The 26,173-nt window shown below is 45.9% G+C and overlaps 1 protein-coding gene across 1 annotated transcript in view; it reads right to left on the bottom strand.

Annotated features, from left to right (window-relative positions):
• The window catches only part of LOC138566780 (cytochrome P450 2G1-like), a 552,906-nt gene that overhangs the window by 413,611 nt on the left and 113,122 nt on the right, over positions 1-26,173 (bottom strand). The window contains exon 4 of the mRNA XM_069644432.1: positions 20,430-20,590. Within this exon, the coding sequence (XP_069500533.1) occupies positions 20,430-20,590 (161 nt within the window). The remainder of the gene's footprint in view (positions 1-20,429; positions 20,591-26,173) is intronic.

Raw genomic sequence — 26,173 nt, 5'->3', positions numbered from 1 at the left:
GTAAATGTTTAGTTGCTAGCCACACCTGGTCCCCTATTTGGTACAGAGGTGCTTCACTTCGATGTAAATCAGCATTTTCTTTGTACTTTCTCTTGGCTTGCTGAAGATGAGTCGTAGCTTCTTTGAAAGCTCGGGTTATCGTGGAATGTAAATGATCTACCGGAGGCATTTCCAGGTTTTGAGGAGGGTCCAGGTCTGAGGTTCGAGGATGATGACCATACAAGGTGTAAAAAGGGGTTTGTCCTGTTCCTGAATGTACAGAATTGTTATATGCATATTCTGCGATCCAAAGAATGTCTTTCCAATTGCTTTCAGATTGGTGCAACATACACCGAAGGTATTGTTCAAGGGTTTGGTTAGTTCTCTCGGTTTGGCCATCGGTTTGGGGATGGTGACTGGTGGATAATCGTACATCAATTTGCGCCAGTTGACAACATTTCCTCCATAAATGGGAAATGAACTGGCTTCCTCGATCTGGGACTAATATGGATGGAAAACCATGCATACGAACTATGTTCTCCAGAAATTCCTTGGCCAAGATGGAGGCTGAGGGTAACCCTTTTAAAGGGATAAAATGGGCCATTTTGGAGAAGAGATTCACAATCACCAAGATATTGTTGTATCCATAGCAAGGAGGCAGGTCGGTAATAAAGTCCATCGACAAGGTGTGCCAAGGTGTCGGTGGAATATCCAAAGGTTGTAGAAGACCGGCTGGCCTTTTCTTTTGACCTTTATTTTGGGCGCAAACTCCGCAAGACATCACAAAAGATTTTATGTCTTTTCTCCAGGATGGCCACCAGAATTGTCGTTTGATCTTTTCCTCAGTTTTAGCGATACCAGGATGTCCTTCCATTAATGTATCATGATAATGGGCAATAACGAGTTCTTGCAGTTCTTAGTTAGGCAGAAATAATCGCCCCTGGAAGTACGGTAAATCGTTATTTAACAGAAAAGTGTGACCCCTTTTGGCTCCATTCTTGTAAGGCTGTGGAGTCTAATAGTTGTTTAACTCGAGTTTGAACGTCCTCAATAGTTTGTAAAGAGGTCAAACCCAAAATTCTCTGTTCAGGTATAATCGGTACAGGTTCTAAGCTCGAATTTGTTTCTTCCATCCCAATCCGGGATAAAGCGTCCGCTTTGCCATTCTTGCAACCAGGGCGATATGTGATTACAAAATCAAATTCTGCAAAGAATAAAGCCCATCGGAGTTGACGTGATGATTGGGCTTTGGCCGTCTTTAAATATTGCAAATTTCTGTGATCTGTAATCACTGTGATGGTTTGTCTTGCGCCGAGGAGGTAATGATGCCAAGCTTTGAAGGCGGACTTAATAGCTAGTAACTCCTTGTCGGTGATTGCGTAATTAATTTCAGGAGACGAGAATTTTCTGGACCAAAAGGCTACAGGGTGTAGTTGGTTAGTTATTGGATCCCTTTGAGACAGGACAGCTCCCATAGCTAAGCTGGATGCGTCGGTTTCAACAATGTAAGGGAGATCTGGGCGTGGATGCTTCAACACAGGTGTGGAGGTGAATTTAGACTTTAGGTCTTGAAAGGCCTGTTCTGCCTCTTGAGTCCATTCGAAGCGTTTATTCTTCCGTAAGAGAGCTGTGATGGGTTGGACCACTCGAGAAAATTCCGGGATGAATCTTCGATAAAAATTGGCAAAACCAAGCATGCTCTGAACCCCCTTCACAGAGCTAGGAGATGGCCATTTGAGGATGGCGTCCACCTTTCGCAAGTCCATTCGGACTCCTTTAGGTGTCAGGATGAATCCGAGAAACTCGACTTCTGTGGTATGAAAAACGCATTTTTCAAGTTTTGCAAACAGTTTGTGCTGGCGCAATTTTTCAAGAACTGCTCTGACATGTTTTCTGTGATCGGATTCCGAAGAAGAGTACACCAGGATGTCGTCGATATATACGATGACACAAACATCGATAAGTTCCCAAAGAACATCATTCATAAAGTATTGAAAGGCGACAGGTGCGTTGCACAATCCGAAGGGCATCACCTGATATTCAAAGAGCCCATATTTGGTGCGGAATGCAGTCTTCCATTTGTCGCCTTCTTTTATACGCACCAGGTGATAAGCTCCCCGGAGATCTAACTTGGTGTACATACAAGCATCTTTTACCTGGTCGAGAAGTTCAGGGATCAGGGGCAGAGGATAACGATTCTTAATCGTTATTTGATTTAGGGCGCGGTAGTCAATACATGTTCTAAGGTCGCCTTCTTTTTTCGGCACGAAGAACAGAGCTGAGGAAACAGGAGACTTTGACGGGCGAATAAAACCATTGGCAAGGTACTGATCTAAATACTGATGCAAATGAAGGTTCTCAGTTTCAGTAAGAGCATAAATCCTACTGCAAGGCGGTTGAGCATTGGGTACCAGATCGATTTGACAATCGTAAGACCGTTGGGGAGGTAACGTGTTGGCCTGTTCTTTTTGGAAAACGTCTTGGAATTCTTGGTACTCAGCCGGTAGTTGTATAGTGGCGGAAGTTACTGAGGCCAGGCCCATATTTGGATTTCTTGGATAACAAGTTTGTTCACAATCAGGAAAGTTTATTCTCTTTGCTCGCCAGTCTATTCGAGGATTATGTGCTTCTAACCAAGGAATTCCTAGAATTACTTGAAACTGTGGGGCCTTGATTACGTCAAACACAATAGCTTCCCGATGTCCATCCTGACCCACTAGTGTCACTTCTGTAGTGGAATGAGTTACCGGCCCTGAGGCTATTTCGGTTCCATCAACTGTAGTAATGACATCCTTGTTAGTTTTCGGACGGAGAGAGAGATTAATCCTGGAGGCCAATTCACGATCTACATAGTTTCCAATAGCTCCACTGTCGATGTATGCCTTTATAGCATGCAACCGCTGAGGCTGTTTCGGATCTACGAGGACCATGGCATGATGAAATGCGAGGTCAAAGAGTTTGTTTTCAAGCTCGGCAAGCGGACCTCTACGCTTGTCGGGCTTGGTCGTTTCCCGAATCAGGTTCTGTTAAATTGTTGTCAGTGGCTCCAACCACCTTCTTAGGTGGTTTTACCGGACAATCTCGTAGAAAGTGACCAGAAGCTCCGCAATAGAGACATAATTGCTTTTGCCGCCTTCTCTCCCGTTCCTTCTGCGTTAACGGTCCTTTAACTCCACCGATTTGAATAGGTTCTGAAACGTCAGTACTCTTGGGGTTAGCGTGAGTTTTGATCAACACTCTGGTTTCAAACTTGGATCGATCTGCTTTTCTATTCTGAAGTCTTTGATCAAGTTGGACCACAAAGTCTATGTACTTCGCGCAGACTTGGGGTGGATTTACTATTTGGGCTAGCACGTCTTTAAGTGCTCCGCGCAGACCTCGATGAAATCATGAGATCCTATTATTCTCTGGCCACCCAGTTTCCACAACCAACCTATTAAAGGTGGCGATGTAAGATAAGAGATCCTGGTTACCTTGTCATAAGGATAGCAGTTCGTTGTCTAGGGCCTGTCCCTGAGAGTGTCGAGCAAATAATCTTTCCATGCTTGCCTGGAAGCCTTGAAAATGCTGGAGAATTGGGTCATCTTGATTTACCAAAGGAACTGACCAATCGGCAGCACTGCCGCTGAGATAAGATAATACAAAAGCTACCTTGGTCTGGTCATTAGGGAAGGCCCCAGGTCTGCATAGGAAGTGTAAGCGACATTGGTTCATAAAAATGGCATATTTATTGGGGTCCCCAGCAAAACGTTCAGGCGGGGCCAAAGGCATGTTTCCAGGTAGATTGATTTGTACCGGGTTATTCGAAATCATAGAAGTGGGATTACCCCCAGAACTAGGTAAAGGAGTTTGTCCTGCCTGACCCTGCAACAACCGTTTGGCCAGGTCATCAGTTCTTTCCTTAGATAGGATCAGTTATCTTTTGAGAGGGTTAGTCTCCTGGCAGGTGGAGTGTACTTCTGCCCGTAATTCCCCCAAAAGCTGGGCCAGCTGGTCTGTCTCAGAAGTTTCCATAGCGCCCGGGTGGGAAATTGTAGGTAGGCTTCGCGTTCTGTTACGCTCACCTGACTCCCACGGAGGCGCAGGCCTGGTTTGGAGTGCTGTTGCATCTTCTATGGTGAAGCGCAGGACTCGGAAGATGGACAGGACCGGACATTCAAATCTGGCTTGTCTGACTCGCAGAAATATCCTTCTGTGTGTGAAAAGGGAGTATCAACAATCTGCGGGATAATGTGTAAGCCTCCCACTCCCTTCTCACCCTCCACGAAACCCTTCTGTGATGCCCAGTGAAGTCTCACCTTAGGGTCTGAAAGGACAAGCTCTCCATCCTGCTTCTGATGCAGGGGCGCGTTGTAATCCAGTTACTTCACTGGATCATGGATTGTGGATTGTAGAGAGTTCAAGTTTGCTTGACCTTCCCGGTAAAGTACTATGAGAATTCTGTTTATAAGTATGAGCCCGAAATAATAATTGTCCGTTGTCTCTATTTCAGGTGCAGAACAAAGATTCCGACATGAGCAATGGAACCGACAAAGGAAACTCAGGTGAGTTGTTTGATGAGAGGTTCCTTTAGTGTCCTTGCATTAATGCACTAATGCTTGTGTCTTTTTTCCCCATAGGGGCCGGGGTTCGGAAATGCCGGAGATATGGCACCGACCCGAAGTGAAAGGTGCAGTTCCAGTAGATATCAGGTAAGTCTTTAATGAGCATTCAGGTAATGTCTTAGCATTCGCTCACTAACGCTGATGTCTCTTTTTCCCCTTAGGGGCCGGGGTCTGGAAATGCCAGGATGCGGCACCGACCCGAAATGAAGTGGGAATGACCCAACAGGTAAGTCTAATGATGGCAAATTAAGGTTTTCTTATTCTCTTCCCTAGCTCACCTTTGTTCTTGTCTTTTTCTCCCTAGGCGCTGAAATGTGGTTGCGGATCCAGATGGTCGCTGATGAACATGGAGGCGCCTAGTAAAGGTGAGTGGAATGCGGCGCTGCAGCGATCGATGCAATGTGCTTTTAAAATGAATGTCTTCCTTTTCAGGATCGTCGGTGAAATGTCTCCGGAATGCGGATTTAGCAGATAAGGGCTCTTCTTTCTCCTATTCTCTTCTCTTCTCCCTTTGCAGGTGTTCCAGGATCGTGGCGGGCGTGGCAGAAGTCAGGATGCAGGAGCAGACACGGTGCGCGTCCAGCTGCTAGATGCAGAGCAACGCGAAGCGTGAGTTGCTGCTTGGGCGTGGCTTAAATAGCCTTCAAAGTAGTTCCAGGTATGTATCCTTCCTCTCAGGTATGTATTCTTCCTCCGGCCACACCTGTGTGGCTAAGTAGTCCCCAAAGATAAAGTAGTCCCATTCAGGCCTCTAGATGACCCGAATGTTGCAGCATGGTCTGCATCAGGTAAGTTTACACCAAGCACCTTTAAACACGCAGTCATCTTTTATGAGCCTGGCGCCTATGGCGCCAGGACTGTTGTCCAATATGAGCCTGGCACCAAAGGCGCCAGGACTGAGTCCAAAGGGCCCCTACTTGGGGCTGCTGAGACGTCCCTCGGGGACATGATGTCTGCCTCTGGGGTAGCTGGGCCTGGTCTGGCTCCTTGGAGGTAGGCATCATGACAGTTTTATATGAACAAAGTGGTCAGAATAATATGAAACCTTGTTATATAATTTTTGTGTATCCCTCTTTTTTGACGTTCGATTGTTGCGCAACGCATTTGTGTTTGAGATTTACAACTTTTTAATCCAATGGCAAAGTGCTTAAAATGTGTATTATCGTGTATTTGGCACTTAGTGCCTTTTTAATGTTATACAACATGTGAAAATAATAAATTTCAAAATATTTTTGTAAATACTATATACGTATTGGGTTCATAAATTTAGACAGTAGCTTATGCGAGAGGCATCTGTGTTTGGTGTTATTGTGGCTTCATTTTAGAACACTGGTGAATGGAAAGAGGGGTACCAGACTCACTTTCATGTTTCATAGTGTGCTCGCCTTACAGCTAGTTCCCTTTGAGTCTCGGTCCCCCGATAAAAAAGTTGGGAACCTTACTTGTTTTTCGGTAACACCACCATACAAGTGTGCCACCCCACTGCCCAGATACCAGTATCCATAGTGAGAAGAAAATGATAACAGACCCAAAACTAGAGCTCAAGTGTGTGCTGAAGAACATAACCAGAGTGAGAAAATGTAGAGTGAAAGAAACATGTGTATGTCCGAACATTCCGATGACCAGCACAGTTGAGGAACATTTTCTTTTAACTGTTTCTGGAACAGTAACAGAAGGTATTTGATGCTCAATCTTTCAAATATATCCTTGTTGTAGCATAAAGGACTATTTTTCACATATTGCACATTTACAAAGGACTATTTTATAAATGTTTATATTTTTCTGTTTCTGTCAATGTACCATATAAAGGTGAAAATGATTTGAAAAATAATATAATTCTCATTGTTCATGAAAAATACACAGCTCACCTCACTCACTATAGCACAATAATAAGTAACCTGTAAAAATGTTGTCTCATCCCCATGTTAGTGATTTCCTCCTGATACCCTGATACGTACACCGCAAGGCACATTTACAGACAGTGGACATCATAGCTGTTATGATTAATGTTTTCCTGTTCTCTTGTTGCTGTCTCTATTTTCCATATTGACTCAGAGCATAGTTGATTAATGTTGGTAATGTAAATATGTCCCTATGGTATAACATTGGTGAAGAAATAAAAGGGCAAGCAAATTCCCAGTTACAGCGGGAAACAGTATTCTGCCCAATTCCGAAGAAAGTAAGGACTGTAAGAAATACTGCAGATGATGAATATTACATGAAAAGATACTTGATATCTCTATGAATACTGGTACAAATTGCTGCTATAGGTCGATGGAAAAGGTGGGCGAGAGATATTAAGTGAGAGCTGCTTTGTTTGCTCACATATCATATATGCCATGACTGTTTCTAGAGTATTCATACCTCAAGAATCCAGAGCACATTGCTTGGTACATTTTGCACTGTGCCTGACATGGGTACGATTTCAAGGACAATCGGCCATGATAAAATATATGACAGGAGCAGACTTCCCATAAGTAGATAATCATATAAAAGAAAAAAAACACATGATGGATAATGTTGAAGCACAGTTGATTGATAAAGCACCTCCCACCAAGGTGCTAAAATATACCCTGACAAGTGCATTCAGAAGAGAGGTCCAGGCAGTGGCTCATGAAATATTAAGATGCAAGGATGCCCAGGGAAAACACATGCATTATTGTTTTAACAGGTCACAATTGCAAATAACTGGAAACATATATTCCTTGGGGGATGGGTTGATGGAGCAATGGGATGCAGAGCAGAGGCAGTTGTCTCCATCAATGTGATAAAAAATGCAGATATAGGGCCTCATTACACGGAAGGCGGTAAGGGTTACCGGTCACCCGTAATGGTACCGGTGACTGTTAACCCTTACCGCCTTACTACGAGGTCCTTTAGCGGGTTGGTACTTTAACGCCTGCTTTTAGCAGGCGTTAAAAACCAACCCGCTAAGGGACCTTGGTGCTAATTATGGCACCACAAATTTGCAGTACCGTAATTAGCACCGTCCCCATTGCCATTATGCCCTATGGGGCAAAAATGGGAATGGGGAAGGGCAATGGTGGAAGGGGGAATTACCGCTCCGCCAACCTTGGAATAGGGCGGTAATTCCCCTTTCCACCAAGGCGGTGCCGGTATTTTACCGGCATGGACCAAGGTGCTATTAGCACCTTGGTCCACCGCCTACCGTGTAATGAGGCCCATAGTGTGCCGTGAAGAATGGAAACAAACTGCCAAGTTGGAAGATGAAGTAGGAACACTACACATAACAAAAAATCAAATGCTGAAGTTATCTTTTAGAAATAAAGGCTCAGTGAAAGTTGCTAACAATGAGGGGTGCAAAACGCATCATAGATATACCAGGTATGAAAATTGACACAGCAGTGCTCGTGGACCACTATTGGGTCTGTGGTACAAGAGCCTATATGCAGCTTCCACCAGACTGGGGTGGCATTTGTTCAATAGTATTACTGAATGCACCAGCATTGGTGATGCCACAAAGTGAGGTTTTTTCTTTGATGGCACACACCAGGAGGAAAAGATCCCCAGGTCTGAAGTACACGAAAATAAGTAACTACTTCTCTGAGAAGGCCAATACTGCATGCAATGAAATACCCAATAAGGATAAAGTGTTTGGTAAAACAACAATGTTCTTTACATCCTATCTTATGCCTGGACTGAAAGTGTCAGCCAATGAACAATGGATCAAAATAACAAGATGAGAGCTGCCAACAAGGAGGAATTAAGAGCACTCAGGCTGGAGTCCCTACATAGCTGATATATTCTGGATCTCCTCACAGCTATGTAGCTATGTATGTAGGGGTTTGTGCAAAGATAGACCCATGTTGCTGAACTTACTTGCCCACACATGATGAATGTGGGACCTTAACAGAGGCAATACACTTCTTCAAAGAACTGCGCACTTAAATGGAAGAGGAAGTCAATGATATTGAGGATGATAGCTGGATCAGTAATCTATTGTCTTGGGTGCCTACCTGGTTGGCTGACACCTTCAAAATACTGATAGGAGTATTGGTACTATTGCTGGTAGGGTATTGTGTCTTGCAAATAGCACTGAATAGATGAAGGACATTGTCATATAAGCCCCTGGAAGTGACAGTAATAGTGAACATAGATGACCCAAAAGATGGGCACACTCAAAGAGAATCAACACTCTTATTGTCCCCTAGTAGGACGGTGCATGAGCCACATGTTGCACTATTTGAATCTCCTGTAGATCCCTAGAGTTATTACACTGAGCAAAGATTGGATTATAATGCTGAAGGAGATTGTTGCTTTATGAAGAGCAATCCACAGGAGTATGCTACACGAGGAGGGGGACTTAATGGGGTGTGCAAAATATGACTGCCAAAGGGAGAGTATAATATATTTGGCAGAAATATGCAATGGTTGATAAGTCAACCAGAGGGGGGAGCGTAGTGATGCAGTTATTGGCCAGAGAACATGCCAAAGAACCACCGTCCTGTTTATCTCAGAAGAGATGAAAATATAATGTAATGAGGGACACATTTGAAACCAAGCTTTAAACACTCCTGGAAATGGAGCTTCCATAAAGAATAGTTGGGTGGGTGACTATAGTAGGGGACAAATAGGGCCTTGCAAGCAAATGTAGTGTGCTTTAAATAGAATAGATTAGGTGACTTGTAAGCACGTTCACAGATTAGGTGACTTGTAAGAGTGTACACAGTTGAGGCACTCACTAGATATGTAGATAAGAATCCATTGCAGGTATATAAGGATGTTGCTTACCCTCAGGGAGGGACATCAACATATGGCAGATATGCATCAGGACCAAGTAGATAGAGAAGTAAATGCCTCAGCATGGAAGTAGACATGACACAGCCACAGCCATTTTTAACATTGCAAACAAACAGCAGGACACAGTGTAACGCTCACCTGATTCCCGTAGAGGCGCCGGTCTTGACTGGGCGTATACCGTATCTTCAAAGGTGATGTGTAACACACGGCTGGCTCTTTGGGCTGGACCTCTGTGCACTGTATGTCTGACTCGAAGGGTAAGATGTCTGCAGATAGAAAATATGGGATTAAGGAACTGGGTTATTGAATGTCTCTCTCTTCTTCCCTTTCTCTTCTCCTGTAGAACCCCAAAGGTTAACGCTCTCACCTTAGGTAAGTGAACGCCGTGCTCTGCATCTGCCTCGGGGCAGGGTGCTGTAACCAGTTTCTTCACTGGATAAGGGGAGCAGGCCTCTTGACTTCAGAGGACTGCTGTCCGTCGTTTACTGCACGAACGGTAATTTTCGAGTAATTCTAATGTCTTTAAAGTCTTTAGTAATGATGTTTCTTGTTTTGCAGGGTTCCGGCGATGGCGGATGACGGGCTCAAGTGAGTTGAAGATGGAGCCCGTGTGATTAATAGAAGCGCCTGGAAGCACGTAAGTAAGCGCTTGTTGCCTGCTTCACGATGCGCTCTAACTGTCTTTTTATTTTGCAGGTACAAGTTCGGAGCAGCTGCAGGGTGCCGGAATACCCACTGGGTTAGATGTGGAAAGGAGTAATGGCATGTGAGTATTAAAGTTCCCCAATGTCTTTAAACGCACCTTGTTTTGTCTTTCAGATGCGGGATGCAGCGCCGAAGGCCTCCGGAGCGTGCGAAGAGTTGGTAAGCTTTTGTCTTTCAGATGCCGGAATGCAGTGTGAAGACCTCCGGAGCGCACGAAGAGTAGGTAAGCCTTTGTCTTTCAGATGCCGGAATGCAGCGTGAGGCGTTGGTGACAGCCGATGGACCAGGTAAGTGAAGAGCTGTCACTGAAGACCGTAATGCTAACCTGTTCTTTCTTGTCTTTATAGGTGTTGCTGAAGACTGGATTCAGGATGGTAAGCCTTTTTCCTTAGGCCCAGGATCAGATGCAGAAGACACGATGAGCGTTCTGCTGCAGAGGATGCAGAGTAACGCAAAGCAAGATTCATCCATCGGGTGTGGTTTAAATAGCCTCCTGTAGTGCTTAGGTGTCTCCTTCCACAGCCACGCCTAGGTAAGAAAAGAGTTCCTGCTTTCCAGAAGAGTTCCAGTGTTCTGACTCTAGGGAGTGGCTCCTGCCCCACCCAACAGGAAAAGTAGTTCCAAACAGAAGAGGATCAGAGGCTCAACTGGCAGGCAAGTAAGCAGCATGGTCTGCTGCAGGTAAGTCCACCCAAGCATTATGAGCCCGGCGCTTCCAGCGCTGGGACTGGGCATATTTATGAGCCTGGTGCCACTGGCGCCAGGACTGGGTCCAAAAGGTCCCAATTGGGACTGGTTGGCACTCGGAACCTGGGTTATGGATCTGCTTCCAAGGGAGTTGGGAAAACCCTGACCTTTTGGAAGCAGAGATCATGACAGTACCCCCCCTCAAGGCCCCTCCCAATCCGGGCTTCTCCGGGGGTTTTGGCTTGTCAGGAAATATTCGGTGAAATCTTTTGATTAGGCGAGGAGCGTGGACATATTCAGCAGGTTCCCAGGATCTCTCTTGGGGGCTGTAGCCTTTCCAGTCAATTAGGTAAAATAGTTTAGATTTGGAGATCTTGGAGTCCAGAATGCTTTTGACTTCAAACTCGAGTTCTCCATCAACTAGGATAGGTTTTGGAGATTTAGTTAGTCGGGTTTCAGGTTGCACGGGTTTTAATAGAGAGACGTGGAAGACCGGATGTATCTTCATGCGCGGGGGCAAGTCCAACTTGACCGCTACTGGGTTTACTATGGTAGTGATGGAATAGGGACCAAGGTATCTTGGGTTGAATGTGCGTGGCCCTTTTAGAGGTAGATATTTGGTGGATAACCAGACTTGATCCCCTACTTGATATTGAGGGGCTTCCTTCCGATGTTGATCTGCTCCTTTCTTGTATTGTTCTTTAGCCCTTTGAAGGTGAGAAACAGCTTCCTTAAAGGCTTGGGTGATTGTAGAATGCAGGTAGTCTACTGCTGGTGTTTCAAGATCTTGGAGGGGATCCAACTCCGAGGTTCGAGGGTGACTGCCGTACAAAAGAAAAAACGGGGTTTTCCCATTTCCCGAATGGACAGAGTTATTGTAGGCATATTCGGCTATCCAAAGGATGTCTTTCCAAGTTTTTTCAGTTTGTTGCAGCATGCAGCGTAAATACTGTTCCAGAGTTTGATTGGTCCTCTCTGTTTGTCCGTCGGTCTGAGGGTGGTGACTGGTCGATAGTCTCACATCAATTTGAGCCGACCGACAGCAACTTCGCCAAAAATGAGAAATAAATTGACTACCTCGATCCGAAATTAGAACCGCAGGAAAACCGTGCAGTCGGACGATGTTTTCGAGAAATTCTCGGGCCATAGTTGCTGCTGTTGGCAAGCCTTTGAGCGGAATGAAATGCGCCATCTTGGAGAATAAGTCCAAGATTACTAGAATCGTATTGTATCCGGACCATGGAGGTAGATCGGTGATGAAGTCCATAGAAAGCGAATGCCAAGGGCGGGGTGGGATGTCAATAGGGCGTAAGAGGCCTGCTGGTCTTTCCTTTTGACTCTTGTTTTGGGCGCATACTCCACAGGACATTATAAAGTCTCTGATATCTTTTTTCCAAGACGGCCACCAGAAGTAGCGCTTGATCTTTTCTGAGGTCTTGGCCATACCGGGATGTCCTTCCATTAAAGAATCGTGATAACAAGAGATTACTTTTTTCTGTAAATCTGTGCTGGGTAGGTATAATCGTTCTTGGAAATACAATAAGTTGTCCTTTACTGCAAAGTCCTTTCCCTGCAGATGCCAATTCTGTATGTCTGCTGGAGTTACAAGTTGCCTGGCTTTATCCTTAACTTCCTCTATGGATTCTGTGGTGATTACACCCAGAATTCTTTGTTTGTGAATGATTGGTACAGGTTTAGGGTTGATCAAGTGTTCTTCCACTCCCATCCGAGAAAGGGCATCAGCTTTACCGTTCTTTGTACCAGGTCGATAGGTAATTATGAAGTCAAACTCGGCAAAGAATAATGCCCAACGGAGTTCTCTAGAGGATTGGGCCTTTGCGGTTTTCAAATATTGCAGGTTTCGGTGATCCGTAATCACAGTAACAGTGTGTCGGGCCCCCAGCAGATAATGCCGCCAAGCCTTAAAGGCAGACTTGATAGCCAGAAGTTCCTTGTCAGTAATCGTGTAATTGATTTCAGGAGGCGAGAATTTGCGGGACCAAAATGCCACGGGATGCAACTGATTGGTTACCGGGTCCTTTTGTGATAGAACTGCCCCCATGGCAAGGCTTGAAGCATCAGTTTCCACGATGTAGGGGAGTTCGGGGCGAGGGTGTTTTAAGATTGGTGCAGAGATAAATTTAGTCTTCAAATCCTGGAAAGCTTGTTCCGCCTCGGTAGACCATTAAAAACGTTTGTTTTTCTTTAACAAGGCAGTGATGGGCTGGACTATTCGAGAGAATTCAGGGATAAACCTGCAGTAAAAGTTAGCGAAGCCTAACATGCTTTGCACACCTTTTACGGAGGATGGTGATGGCCATTTGAGAACTGCATCGACCTTCTTTGAATCCATACGCACTCCGCCAGGTGATAACATGAATCCCAAGAATTCAACTTCAGTCACGTTGAAAACACATTTTTCCAACTTAGCGAAAAGTTTGTGTTGACGCAATCTTTCGAGGACCATTTTCACGTGTTTCCGATGTTCAGATTCCGATGAAGAATAAACTGGATGTCGTCAATGTAAACAACAACACACACATCTATGAGCTCTCTGAGGACATCGTTCATAAAATATTGAAAGGCGGCCGGGGCATTGCAAAGTCCGAAGGGCATGACCTGATATTCAAATAGCCCATACTTGGTGCGGAAGGCCGTCTTCCATTCATCGCCCTCTTTTACTCGTACCAAGTGGTAAGCTCCTCTAAAATTCAGCTTTGTATATATGCATGCTTTTCTGACTTGGTCCAGGAGTTCAGGGATCAAAGGTAACGGATATCTATTCTTAACGGTGATCTGGTTCAGGGAGCGATAATCTATACAAGTTCTAAGGTCTCCTTCCTTTTTTGGAACGAAGAACAAAGCTGAAGAAGCAGGGGACTTGGAAGGACGAATAAACCCATTTGCCAGGTATTGATCCAGGTATTGTCGAAGGTGAAGGTTCTCAGGCTCGGTGAGGGCATAAATTCTACTACAAGGAGGAGTAGATCCAGGTATCAGGTCTATCTGGCAGTCATAAGACCTATGAGGAGGTAGAGAGTTAGCCTGATCCTTCCGGAAAACATCTTGGTATTCTAGGTATTCGGGAGGTAACTGGGGAGTCTCTGAAGAAATTGCTGCCAGTGCAACACCAGGTGGAGGGTGACAAGTAGAGACACATTCTGGAAACTGGACCGTTCTTGCTCGCCAATCGATCAGAGGATTGTGTTTCTCTAACCAAGGTATTCCTAGAATAATCTGAAACTGGGGGGCCTTGATCACATCGAACACGATCTTCTCATGGTGTCCATCTTGACTTACTAGCGTCACCTCTTGAGTGGTATGCGTTACTGGCCCGGAGGCTATCTCCGTACCATCCACCGTAGTAATGACGTCCTTTACAGCCTTGGGACAAAGAGTTAGATTCATCCTCAAAACCATTTCATGATCCACATAATTGCCGATGGCACCGCTGTCGACGTAAGCTTCAATTGCATGTAATCGATCCGGATTATCAGGGCTAATGAGGACCATAGGTATCACGAAATGCGAGGTCACGGAACTGGTTTTCACGCTCGGCAAGAGGACCTCTATTCTTGTCGGGCGAGGTCGTTTCCCTGCTCAGAGTTTGTAACTTTGGTAACTGCAGCTCCTACTGCCTTCTTGGCAGGTTTCACCGGACAGTCTCGAAGAAAGTGCCCGGAGTTTCCGCAATAGAGGCATAATTGCAACTGTTTTCTCCTTTCCCGCTCCTTTTGTGTTAGAGGACCTTTCAGACCCCCTATTTGCATGGGTTCCCCGGAGTCTACTCCTTTGGAAGGAGTTGGCGGTTTGGAAAATACTCGAGCATCAACCTTGGAACGATCGGCCCTCCTGTTCTGCAGTCTGTGATCTATTTGAACGACTAAGTCTATATAGTCCGAACAATCTTGTGGGGGATTCACTACTTGGGCTAACACATCTTTGAGCTCTCCACGTAGACCTCTATAAAACAGCGTAATCCTTTTGTCCTCAGGCCATTGAGTTTCCACTATCAGTCTGTTGAAACACGCAATATAAGCCAAAAGGTCTTGATTACCTTGTCGCAACGAAAGAAGCTCATTGTCCAAGGCCTGCCCCTGTGAATGTCTTGCGAACAGTTTTTCCATACTGAGCTGAAAAGCTTGAAAATCATGGAGGACCGGATCATCTTGATTTACTAGAGGGATCGACCAGTCTGCCGCATTGCCACTAAGGTACGAAAGCACGAAAGCTACTTTAGCTTGATCAGTTGGAAAGGCTGCTGGCCGGCATAAGGAATGCAACCGGCACTGATTGATAAATACTGCAAACCTCTTTGGGTCACCAGAAAATCGTTCGGGCGGAGCCAGAGGTACATTCCCAGGTAGGCTGATCTGCACTGGATTCATAGAGGATGTAGAAGGAAGATTTCCCCCAGATGCGGGTAACGGGGTCTGTCCGGCTTGTGACTGTAGCAATTGTCTAGCAAGATCATCTGTTCGCTCCTTGGAAATAATCAGTTCCCTTCTTAGAGCGTTCGTTTCCTGACGGGCTGCATGCACTTCTGCCCTTAGTTCCCCAAGTAACTGGGCTAGCTGGTCGGTATCCGAGGTTTCCATAGTGCCTGGACGGGAGTTTTGTGGTAGGCTTTGCGTTCTGTAACGCTCACCTGATTCCCGTAGAGGCGCCGGTCTTGACTGGGCGTATACTGTATCTTCAAAGGTGATGTGTAACACACGGCTGGCTCTTTGGGCTGGACCTCTGTGCACTGTATGTCTGACTCGAAGGGTAAGATGTCTGCAGATAGAAAATATGGGATTAAGGAACTGGGTTATTGAATGTCTCTCTCTTCTTCCCTTTCTCTTCTCCTGTAGAACCCCAAAGGTTAACGCTCTCACCTTAAGTAAGTGAACGCCGTGCTCTCCATCTGCCTCGGGGCAGGGTGCTGTAACCAGTTTCTTCACTGGATAAGGGGAGCAGGCCTCTTGACTTCAGAGGACTGCTGTCCGTCGTTTACTGCACGAACGGTAAGTTTCGAGTAATTCTAATGTCTTTAAAGTCTTTAGTAATGATGTTTCTTGTTTTGCAGGGTTCCGGCGATGGCGGATGACGGGCTGAAGTGAGTTGAAGATGGAGCCCGTGTGATGAATAGAAGCGCCTGGAAGCACGTAAGTAAGCGCTTGTTGCCTGCTTCATGATGCGCTCTAACTGTCTTTTTATTTTGCAGGTACAAGTTCGGAGCGGCTGCAGGGTGCCGGAATACCCACTGGGTTGGATGTGGAAAGGAGTAATGGCACGTGAGCATTAAAGTTCCCCAATGTCTTTAAACGCACCTTGTTTTGTCTTTCAGATGCAGGATGCAGTGCTGAAGGCCTCCGGAGCGTGCGAAGAGTTGGTAAGCTTTTGTCTTTCAGATGCCGGAATGCAGTGTGAAGACCTCCGGAGCGCACGAAGAGTAGGTAAGCCTTTGTCTTTCAGATGCCGGAATGAAGCGCGAGGCGTTGGTGACAGCCGATGGACCAGGTAAGTGAAGAGCTGTCACTGAAGACCGTAATGCTAACCTGTTCTTTCTTGTCTTTATAGGTGTTGCTGAAGACTGGATTCAGGATGGTAAGCCTTTTTCCTTAGGCCCAGGATCAGATGCAGAAGACACGATGAGCGTTCTGCTGCAGAGGATGCAGAATAACGCAAAGCAAGATTCATCCATCGGGTGTGGTTTAAATAGCCTCCTGTAGTGCTTAGGTGTCTCCTTCCACAGCCACGCCTAGGTAAGAAAAGAGTTCCTGCTTTCCAGAAGAGTTCCAGTGTTCTGAATCTAGGGAGTGGCTCCTGCCCCACCCAACAGGAAAAGTAGTTCCAAACAGAAGAGGATCAGAGGCTCAACTGGCAGGCAAGTAAGCAGCATGGTCTGCTGCAGGTAAGTCCACCCAAGCATTATGAGCCCGGCGCTTCCAGCGCTGGGACTGGGCATATTTATGAGCCTGGTGCCACTGGCGCCAGGACTGGGTCCAAAAGGTCCCAATTGGGACTGGTGGCACTCGGAACCTGGGTTATGGATCTGCTTCCAAGGGAGTTGGGAAAACCCTGACCTTTTGGAAGCAGAGATCATGACACACAGGCTCTGGAAATCGAGTCAGGCCTTGCACCTTCTGGAAATCTGCAGCGGCTGCAGAGTAGCTAGCAGAAAGTAATCTCAAGGCTAAGAGAACCGGAGGGGAGATTTGTACCAGAGGGGAGATTTGTATGCAGGGACAGCATAAGCACGAGATAGCGATTCCCAGGCTGGCGATTGCTTGATCATTAAAGTTAATTAGCTACAATACAACACAGGCAGCATTTGATGTTCAGTTTCATGCAATGTTCAAGCCAAGAAACACCCTAATGGTTGAGCGATGGGTGCCCCAGGCAATCAGCCAGGTGAAACCGCACATGCTTTGAAGTGGCTAAAATCCAAATAGAGGAATTATAAAATGAAACATTGATTGGTAACACGTGATTCAAAAGAGTAGTTGGTCACAATATGCCATGACTAAATAAGGCATCTGACTCTCCAGACAACGGGTGCCGGCACAGACAAACTCCCAAGGACAACATATTAGAACACGACAGGCCTCATGGAACTGGGATGATAAGGGTTGTTCTTTAATTGGAATAACAGTGGACCATTGAGTTCTCTAACCGCATCATGTGTCTCCATATTTCCTCACACCCTGTCAGTGCCCAAGGTTGGCCGTATTACATGCCAACAAAGGAATGCCCATACTTACCCCAGTTTAGCCCCAACCAATGCCGTTTAAGAGTAGTGATGTAGTACATTTGTTATCTGATGTTGGTTGTTCCCTAGCAGGAGCTATTAGATAGGGACTCCTCCAATCATAACTGGTGCACCTTTAATAAATATATGTAGCTTAGCAGTGTGAACCAATGAATAGTAGCGACATGTTTTTGTAAGTTGTCTGTCATCATGACATCAGCAATGACAAATCAGCACCTCAAAAGCAGCTGTCATCCATTGTAACTCAGAGTACTTGAGAGAGACTGTGTCTGGCAATCTTGTTTACCCCAGATGTTTAGTGTATTTTAATAAAAGATGGGTTCCCTTGCATTTTACATACTCAATGCTCTGTGTCGACTCTTTTATTGGCAAATACCAGACAGAGGGCTGTGTTACCGTTTGGGCCTCTTGTTTTCAGGGTTCTAAACTGAAAATATCGCATTGACAAACTAACCAGCAATGCCACGGCATGAAATGGCCAACTCCCTAAAATGCATTTTCCAAATTCCTCTGCCCATACTCCCCAATGAGAAGCTCCCCAAAAGAATTTGCTCCAATCAACAGCTTTATAAGAGGCAAGTCGGCCAGACTTTCCATTTCGCAGGTGTGTAGTGATTTGCCTTAGTGTGCTATTTTGGGCTATTTTGCATTCAATTGGCTACTTTTGGTGGCAATCTTTTTTTTTTTTACTCCTGAAGGTGCCTCTCTACTACCACCCACCAACCCCATGCCCACTTTCTTTAGCCTCACACCCACGCTCTCTATCTTCAGCCACCCACCCCCATTTCATGTGCTGGTTGGGTTATGTTTGGTTATTTTGGGCTACTTTTGACAAGTTTCCCTGAGGCTGCTTTGCTGTTCATATTGCCTGCGCCCAGTCAACTACCACAACTCACCACCCCCACCCACACTTTCTACACCCTCACCCACCCCACCACCCACTCTTTGTACTCCTATCCATACTAGCCCCACTCTCTCCACCCCCACCCACCCTACCCCACTATCGCTACCTTCACCCACCCACCCTAGCCACACTCTCTGAACCTACACCCCTATTCCCACTCTCTCAACCCCACCACCCTACTCACCCTACCCCCACTCTCTCTACCCCTACCCTACCACCCTACCACACTCTCTCTAACAACCCCACCCAGCACCCTCTAAAAACACAACTTTCTCTACACCCTCCCACCCAACCGACTAGTTCTCTCTACACCCACCCATCCAATTCACTATACCCCCACCCACCATACCCTCACACTCTCCACCCCAACCCACACACCCTAGCACCAAGATCTCTACCCCCACCCACTCTAGCCCCACACCCAACCACACTACACTCATTCTCTCTAGCCACACACATCCCACCCCCTCTCTCTCTACCCCATTCACCCACATTACGACCTCTCTCCACACATCCAACCCCCTCTTTCTCTAATGAACCCTCCACCTCTCTCGTTCACCTCCCCACACACCCTACACCCTCTCTCTCTCTATCCTCAACCACTCGATGGCCTTCATTCCATCACCCACCCTACCCCCTCTTTTCCTCTACTCTCCCCCCATTTTACTCCCTCTCATTTTTCCCTCTGACACTATTACCTTATTTTGTACCCTCTCACTCTCACCCTTTCTCGCTCATATTTCCTCTGGCTCATCATCAATGGCACCCTATATTGATGGTGTCCTACTTTGTTCCAGTCCCCTTCTCATTCTATTGCACACCTGCACCCCTTATGACATCCTACTTTGAAATGTTGCACTTTCCTCCTGCATGTTCCTTTCATAGTGTGTATTGGCTGATACACCAACACCGACAGAATGGGTGTAGGATATCGTAGCTTATTAATTTGAACTATATCATCCTTTCACTGTACTGAAAGGGGAGTTAGATTACATTTAAATTAGAACACATATTATTTTTATTCTGTGCTGTGTGTGCAGTGAAAAACAGAGAGCCTTTCCTGATGTGCAGCATTTTATAAAACATAGCCAAACAAACGGAATCCTGCTAATGCTTGTTTCACTTCTGATCGTTTCTGTAAGGGGATTTGCGTTATGTTGCGTCATTACATTGACCTTGTCAAGGGGATGGGGTTGTTAACCCCTTCCAGCCATGGTGGCGAGGTCTACAAGGGAGTAATGCAGAGCCAGTCCTACCCCAGAGAGAGACAGTGGCAGTTGAGAGGGCCCCAATTCCTCTCCACTTCCATGTGACAACTTATATATGTGCATTACCAATTTCTTTCACCCCTTGCCTTTGAACCCAGATGCTGGCCTTCTCTTTCTTGCCTAGAAACGCACCTGACATGGGAGAAAACAACCCACAAGACAGCGAATAATCAGCACTCCACACAATGCCTTGTGAGCACTCCAACCTAGAGAGAGTCAATGGGAAGAGAACCAGAGTCCCTGCTCAACCATCGGAAATCCTACATGAGTAGCCTACTCACAACACTGCAGGGGGAAAAGCAACAGATGCAGGAGCTCTTACATGGCGGTCACTGACACTGCGCACTGCAAGCCAGCCCCATCCTGCCCTGTGATAAGACCACTGCTCATCCCAGACCATGGAAATAATACAAACCAACCCACCTAGAGACAGTGCCAGGAGGTTAAGCAAAGTGATTGTTAGCCTCCACTTACCGGAAAATAGACGATTTGTTCTGCTTAGATGGTGGGTCAATAGTGATGTTTAGTTGCTCCGGCATCCGTTGCAGGCTTCCTAGTAACACCTTATCTAAAAGTGTTGCTGAGCACATCACGGATAACCAAACACATCCTCCGTATTAATATCATAAATAGTACCAGGCGTATGTCAACTGCAGGGATACGAGTGGACCTCACTATAGGACATTTGGGAACTTCAATTATCTCACATTTAAAGGTGCAACATATAATTGCAAACAACAGATATTCAATATGTTTTCCACACGTACCCATGCCCAGGCGCAGGTCATAAAGCTGAAGCTTTCATTAAACAGTTGGATCAGGGTGAGGAATGTCCGGTCGTTGTAGTCAAAGCGATGCCCGAAGACCATTGAGCAGATAATATTGGACACAGCCTTCCTGATGACACATGTCGGATCGTATGGCAATTCTGACACAGGGTTAAAAAGAAGTAAAAAAAAAAAGTGTCATTAGATTATACACTGTTAATGGTTTCCGTTCCATTAGACATTGTACCAAGTGGAAAGTATGGGAGATTTCTATATACTAAGTTCTCAATCTGTGTTCTTGATCATTTACATCCAAAACATTACAATGTTAACATGAAGCGTCATTGGTACGTACCCAAAATATTCCCTCTTTTAAAATATGCAGTGCCGGGAGGTGTGATGTGAGTGTAGAGAGCGATTCCTATTTCAGGCTTGAATTCAAAAGAGAAACTTTATTTTAATATGTGCACCTGGTGGGCAAGATGGAACCAACCACCTTGCTCGCGGTGCAGGCATACTTTGGTAATGAGGTAATACGTACTGAGATAGCTGACAGTTGCTTCCACAAGCGCTCACTGTTCGCCCTGAGCACCGCCCCTCACCAGTGTCTCCGCCCTCTGCTATCCTTTCCCCTGCAAGGCCGACACCCACACACCTGTGGCGTTCTAACCCTGCCTGCATCCTGCTCTCCCCTCTCCATGGTCATGCCATGGACATTTAGAAGGAACTCAGCATTTCCTTTACCATTAACTTGTCAGACACTCTGTTTAGGTTATGTGTTTGCCATGAGAAACGGCTTATGTTCTCGGCACTCTGTTTCTTTTAGCATGACAGCAAAGCACATCAGCACCCACAAATATTGTGCTGTGGTCCTAATAGCTTTAATGCCATCACAAGATGCTAATGGTGCCTGTTATGTCCCTAATCCCTAAGTGAAGGCCCATGATTTGCAAAGGCATGTGACCATGGGCTAGCAGGTCAGCCCCTGCAAGAGGAATTACCACTGAAGTAAGGGTGAACTTCTGAATGCCTGTTGGAAAGTATTAGTCCAGGATGGTCTATACCTGATGTAATTAAGTCTCCTGCCTATTTCCTGGAACCACTATGGCAGTGATTCAGTGGGCCAGATAACCACCCTGAGCTAATGTATGTTAATCTTGGAAACACTATGCAGAGGATCCCCTGAACTCTTTGCCCAAACTAGTATATGGCAGGTGATCAATACACTGTCACCTCAAGTCTGAAGAAGCTATCCAACTCCTGCTTGCTTCACTAGCATGTCAGGGAAAGCAATCCGCAAATGCATTATCCCCCAACTCTGAAATGTACAGCTCTCTACGAGAAGTAGAAAACCCCATCTCCCAAAGGAAAGAATCACAAGCTCTCCCTAGGCACACCCACATCTTCTGTGCTAAAAATGACAGCATCAACTTCAAAGGCTCTGTCTTCATGTTCAGTGAAGATAGCATATTAATAGTCACCAGCACGGATTCACCAGGTATTGCAGAATTGTCTTCCTGGAGCTACAGGGTAGATATCAGAGCTCTGCAAACGCCATATATCAAACAGGTGACTTTGTGAACGTGGTAGAACTTACTCTGAGAGCAGATTTGCCACCTCCCTCTTCACTAGCCAGTGCTGCCCCTCTTGGGAAACTAATTTCCCCTAGCCCCCATCGCTTATATCACAAAACCACAAGGGAGGTTTAAAAACTTACGCCACTGAATCACAGACTGTTAGATACACAATGAACACACTGGGAGAAGGCAACCTCTTCTCTGTGAACTCTAGAGATGCAGATGTTGACCTCAGTTGCTTGAAGGTTGGACTACCTGAATCCTGCAGGAGCGAGACATGGCCTGATGGAAGACCATCATGAATATTGCCCTTCTGTTTGTCTGGGGACGTCTCAAATGTCGTAGTCTAGTTGGCCCTCCCTCTATTTTGCCCCTAAATGAAATACTAAATTGACAATAATTGATCGTTGCATTCGCCCGTATCCCAGGTGTACCATGTGCCACAGGCTGTGTGAGTGAGGATTAATTATAGCAGTCATATCTTGAATCTGCATGCAGGGCACTTGGGCACCCACACCTTTGACCACCTAGCCCAGTCTTGATTTTTCTGCATTAGCTCTCTTTTGAAGAATATGATTTTGCTGACATAACCTGTCCAACAATATTCCCACTCATGAGGTACCTGGAGATACTGTGTTACAAGAAAAAAGCTCTAGAAATTCACCCAAAATATAGCACTGCCTCCCCCTTTATACCTTGCCCCATCCTTGCTATTAGTTTTTTTCAGTGTGCTGATGCTAATCATTCCCCTTTGTTGGGGTGAGTGAGCAATCGCAGAGAGGGAGCATACAACAATAGAGCGAATTATGGGACCGCAGTTCTCCCCATTCAGCGTGTTTTATTTATTAGCTTTTTAGGGTAACCCATGAAAAAAATTAAATAGATGCCAGGTTCTGCCTAACACATATTGTGATGCCTGCACCCACAATATGTGTTAGGCAGAAACCTGTGCAGTTCCCTAAGAGACCACTGCAAAAGATTTAGGACTACAGGTGTTAGCAGTAAACCCACTTGGTAGCAGTCTGTACCACCCAGATTTACCTGGTAGCTGTGGCTGAGCAGTCAGACCTCCCTCAAGAAGAGTTAGGCAGTATGCAAAGTATACACAATAGGCACTTAGATACAATAGCACAAGCAAACACTGACCAGAGCTTTGGTATCAAAGTATATCATTATTTATTTAAAAACACACTGTTTGAAACACTCCAGCACTCTTATTGTAAAACACTCTAAACACAGTTACTATTATAATATATACAACCCTTATTCCTTATCAGACAGGTCTTAGTTAACACCACTTATTTTCAGACAGAGGTGAGTGTTTAACTATGGATGGCACTCCAATAAGTTCATGAAGAAGGGAGGGAAAAAGACAGAATATGTGACGATACACCACTCTAAGATTTAGGAACACTTTTAGCAAGGCAGAAGAGCAACAGTCACTTGTGAGCCAAAGTCCATAGGCTGGGCCCACTCTTAGAGAGAGCAGAGCACAAATGCGCCCAAGATCACACAGTTACACTAGGCTTTGAAAGTCTTGCAGGGAGTTCAAAAAGAGTTTAGCGAGGCTCAGAAAAGTTTAGCCAGGGTGTCCCAGGCTAACCCAGGTTCGAAAGCTGGGGGCTAAATCTACCCCGTACAGTCGGTGGCAAGGGAAGCCAGGCGGAACACGGTACCTGAAGTGGGAAGGATGCTCCAGTGGTGGCAGTTGTTCCTGGCAGCGGGTGCAAGTCTCGTCATCATCCAGGGGAAGAGAAGATCTTGAATGGGAGGAAAGATGAAGGTCGTTGCACTGCCAGGGAAGAAACCAGCCGCAGAGTTTTCCGGTTAAAGGTATTACGCTTTATTTCGCGGTCATGGTAAAACATGGTATTCCGGTTGCCAGGGTGCTTGGCACAGGCAAGGCGGCCACAAAATGCATTGGGAAGGTGAAAAGACGGTGAAACTGGTTATCCCCACCAGTCAAAGGAAGAAGACTCTCCGGCGGGAGATCTCCTCTGTCGTTTGGAAAAGTGGTGAGACGGTCCAGCAGGGCTCCACCAGTGGTGTCATCATGGTATGTCGGCTCTGCTTCTCCCTCGTCAGATTCTTAGGTCCTGTGGCGACTTATGAAGTTCCAGTCCCCAAAGCCCTGCTTTTATGCAGAAAACCCCCATTCACTCAGCCTAGCTGTCACTCAAACATGCTAAGTGGTGAGCCAGCCTGCTCACCACTTGGGCCAATCAGGACGGAGTGTGACTTGAGTTGCCTAGGCAACTCAGTCCAGGGTGCCTAAATCCCCCTCCACCCCTCCTAGGCACCCCAGACAGAGTCGCACCACTTTGGAGGGCTTCTGTGGAGAAGCCCGCCAAAAAGTGGAACAAAGGGCTCGACTTGGGTTGGGGTCACAGAAGAGAACACAAAGGCCATTTTAGAGCCGAGTTTTGGCAAAAAATACCAACCGGAGAATTAATAATAATTAAATAAACCGGCGGTATGTTCGAGGCTATCGTAATTAAATAAATAAAGATAGTAGCCTCAAACAATGGGAAAATCCCATATAGAAATATTTGCGGTTGAATATAAAAAACAGTATCCACTGCCTGCAGCCAAAACTCGATCAGGGGGGATGGAGACGTGCCCCCTCGACTAACAGACCCCGGGGCAATCGAATTGCCCCAGCCAGTACGTCCACAATATGATGGTTTGCACTGGTTCTGTTCAGAATTCAAGACGAGTAAAGTCAATGGTGACTTTACATGCCCTGGGAGACAGTAGTCAGTCCCAGGGTATGGAGTCTATACTGTGGGATCACTATGACACCCCTGTGTTACTGCACTGAGGGTGCTGTGTAACACACATCACAAAAACACATTAAGCCCTATGGAGTAAAAGACCCCATAGCCCATTAAACATATCTAGAGTCAAAGCAACACACTCAAATCATGTCCAAGAGTGAGGGTAAAAAGTGTCTCACTCTTGGCAGGAGAAAAAAATAAACCCCAAAAATCCACCAAAGCTGCTGGGGGACTCACTAGGTTAGGAAATGCAGCCTAACAATATGTACCATCTCTATGCTGTAAAGCACCTTTTCAATAGGCCTGTTGTAACAAGGCCGAGGGAGCACACACGTCTGGCACCAGAATACAATTAAATGGTTTTATTAAACAAAAGTAAAACAAAAGACTATTGCATGGACATGGTTTCAAAGTGGTGTTGACATTAAGATTCTTCCAAAACATAGTTCTTGAAACCAAATTATATAAAAAGGACAAGAAATAAAAGGCATACAGACGTGTCCTGCTTAGCTATTTCTATAGCTCAGAACGTATCCTTTCTTCTGGGGACCACAAGGTCTCTCCAACTCTCTCTGGATTTTTGGACTCCCTCTGTTTGTCATGTTTTGCAAAAGTCCACATGTTGGGGCTCTCCATCTCTCTGTTACCTACTCCCATCTTCGGGGGCGACGTGTCCTCCCCCCTCCGTTACACCTCTGCTGCTCTGGGGATCAAAGTTACTCTCTCCCTCTCTTTCTGCAACATAGAACACCACACTTCTGTGCTTATGGGCTTTCGTATCCCTCATTGAAGCCCACCTAACCGCTGAGGTTAATCAGACTCGCCTCTTCTGATATGATATGATATGATATGGCATTTGTAATGTGCCTATACACAAATGTGTCAAGTGTTTCTGTTGCACAGCCTCTCTTCTGGTGTTTAAAGTCACCCTCTCTATCTTCTATCTCCTCCTACCTGTCAATCCCTTCACTTGAGTAAGGAGCCTCTTTCTTCATGTTTCAATGGGCTTGCATCCCTCTCAGTGGAGCACATCCCTAATCTGCAGTCTCAGGGTCTCACCTCTCACTGGAGCACACCCTTCTTCTGGTGGATAAGCGGTTATTCACCCCCACACTGGAGAACACACCCTTTGGGGGATAAAGGGACTATCTCCTCCTCACTGGAGTCAACTTCTATTCTGGGCACAAGGGGTTCCCCTTCTCTCCTGCTTTTCAGCTTTGTCAACAAACTCCTCTCTTCAGCTCTTTGGTCAGAGACACTGGGCCTCATTAGGAGGTGGGCGGAATGGGTTTAACGGCACTGGTAATGGTGCCAGTGCCGGTAAACCCATTCCGCCCTATTACGAGGTTCCCTTGTGGGACCCGCTCAGAACGTCTGGTCAGACCAGACA

The sequence above is a fragment of the Ambystoma mexicanum genome, chromosome 2p (assembly GCF_040938575.1).
Source record: "Ambystoma mexicanum isolate Mex_15411 chromosome 2p, UKY_AmexF1_1, whole genome shotgun sequence".
NCBI classification, from domain to species: domain Eukaryota; kingdom Metazoa; phylum Chordata; class Amphibia; order Caudata; family Ambystomatidae; genus Ambystoma; species Ambystoma mexicanum.
The sequence above is the reverse complement of the archived record's forward strand: the minus strand, read 5'-3'. Positions and strand labels throughout refer to the sequence as shown.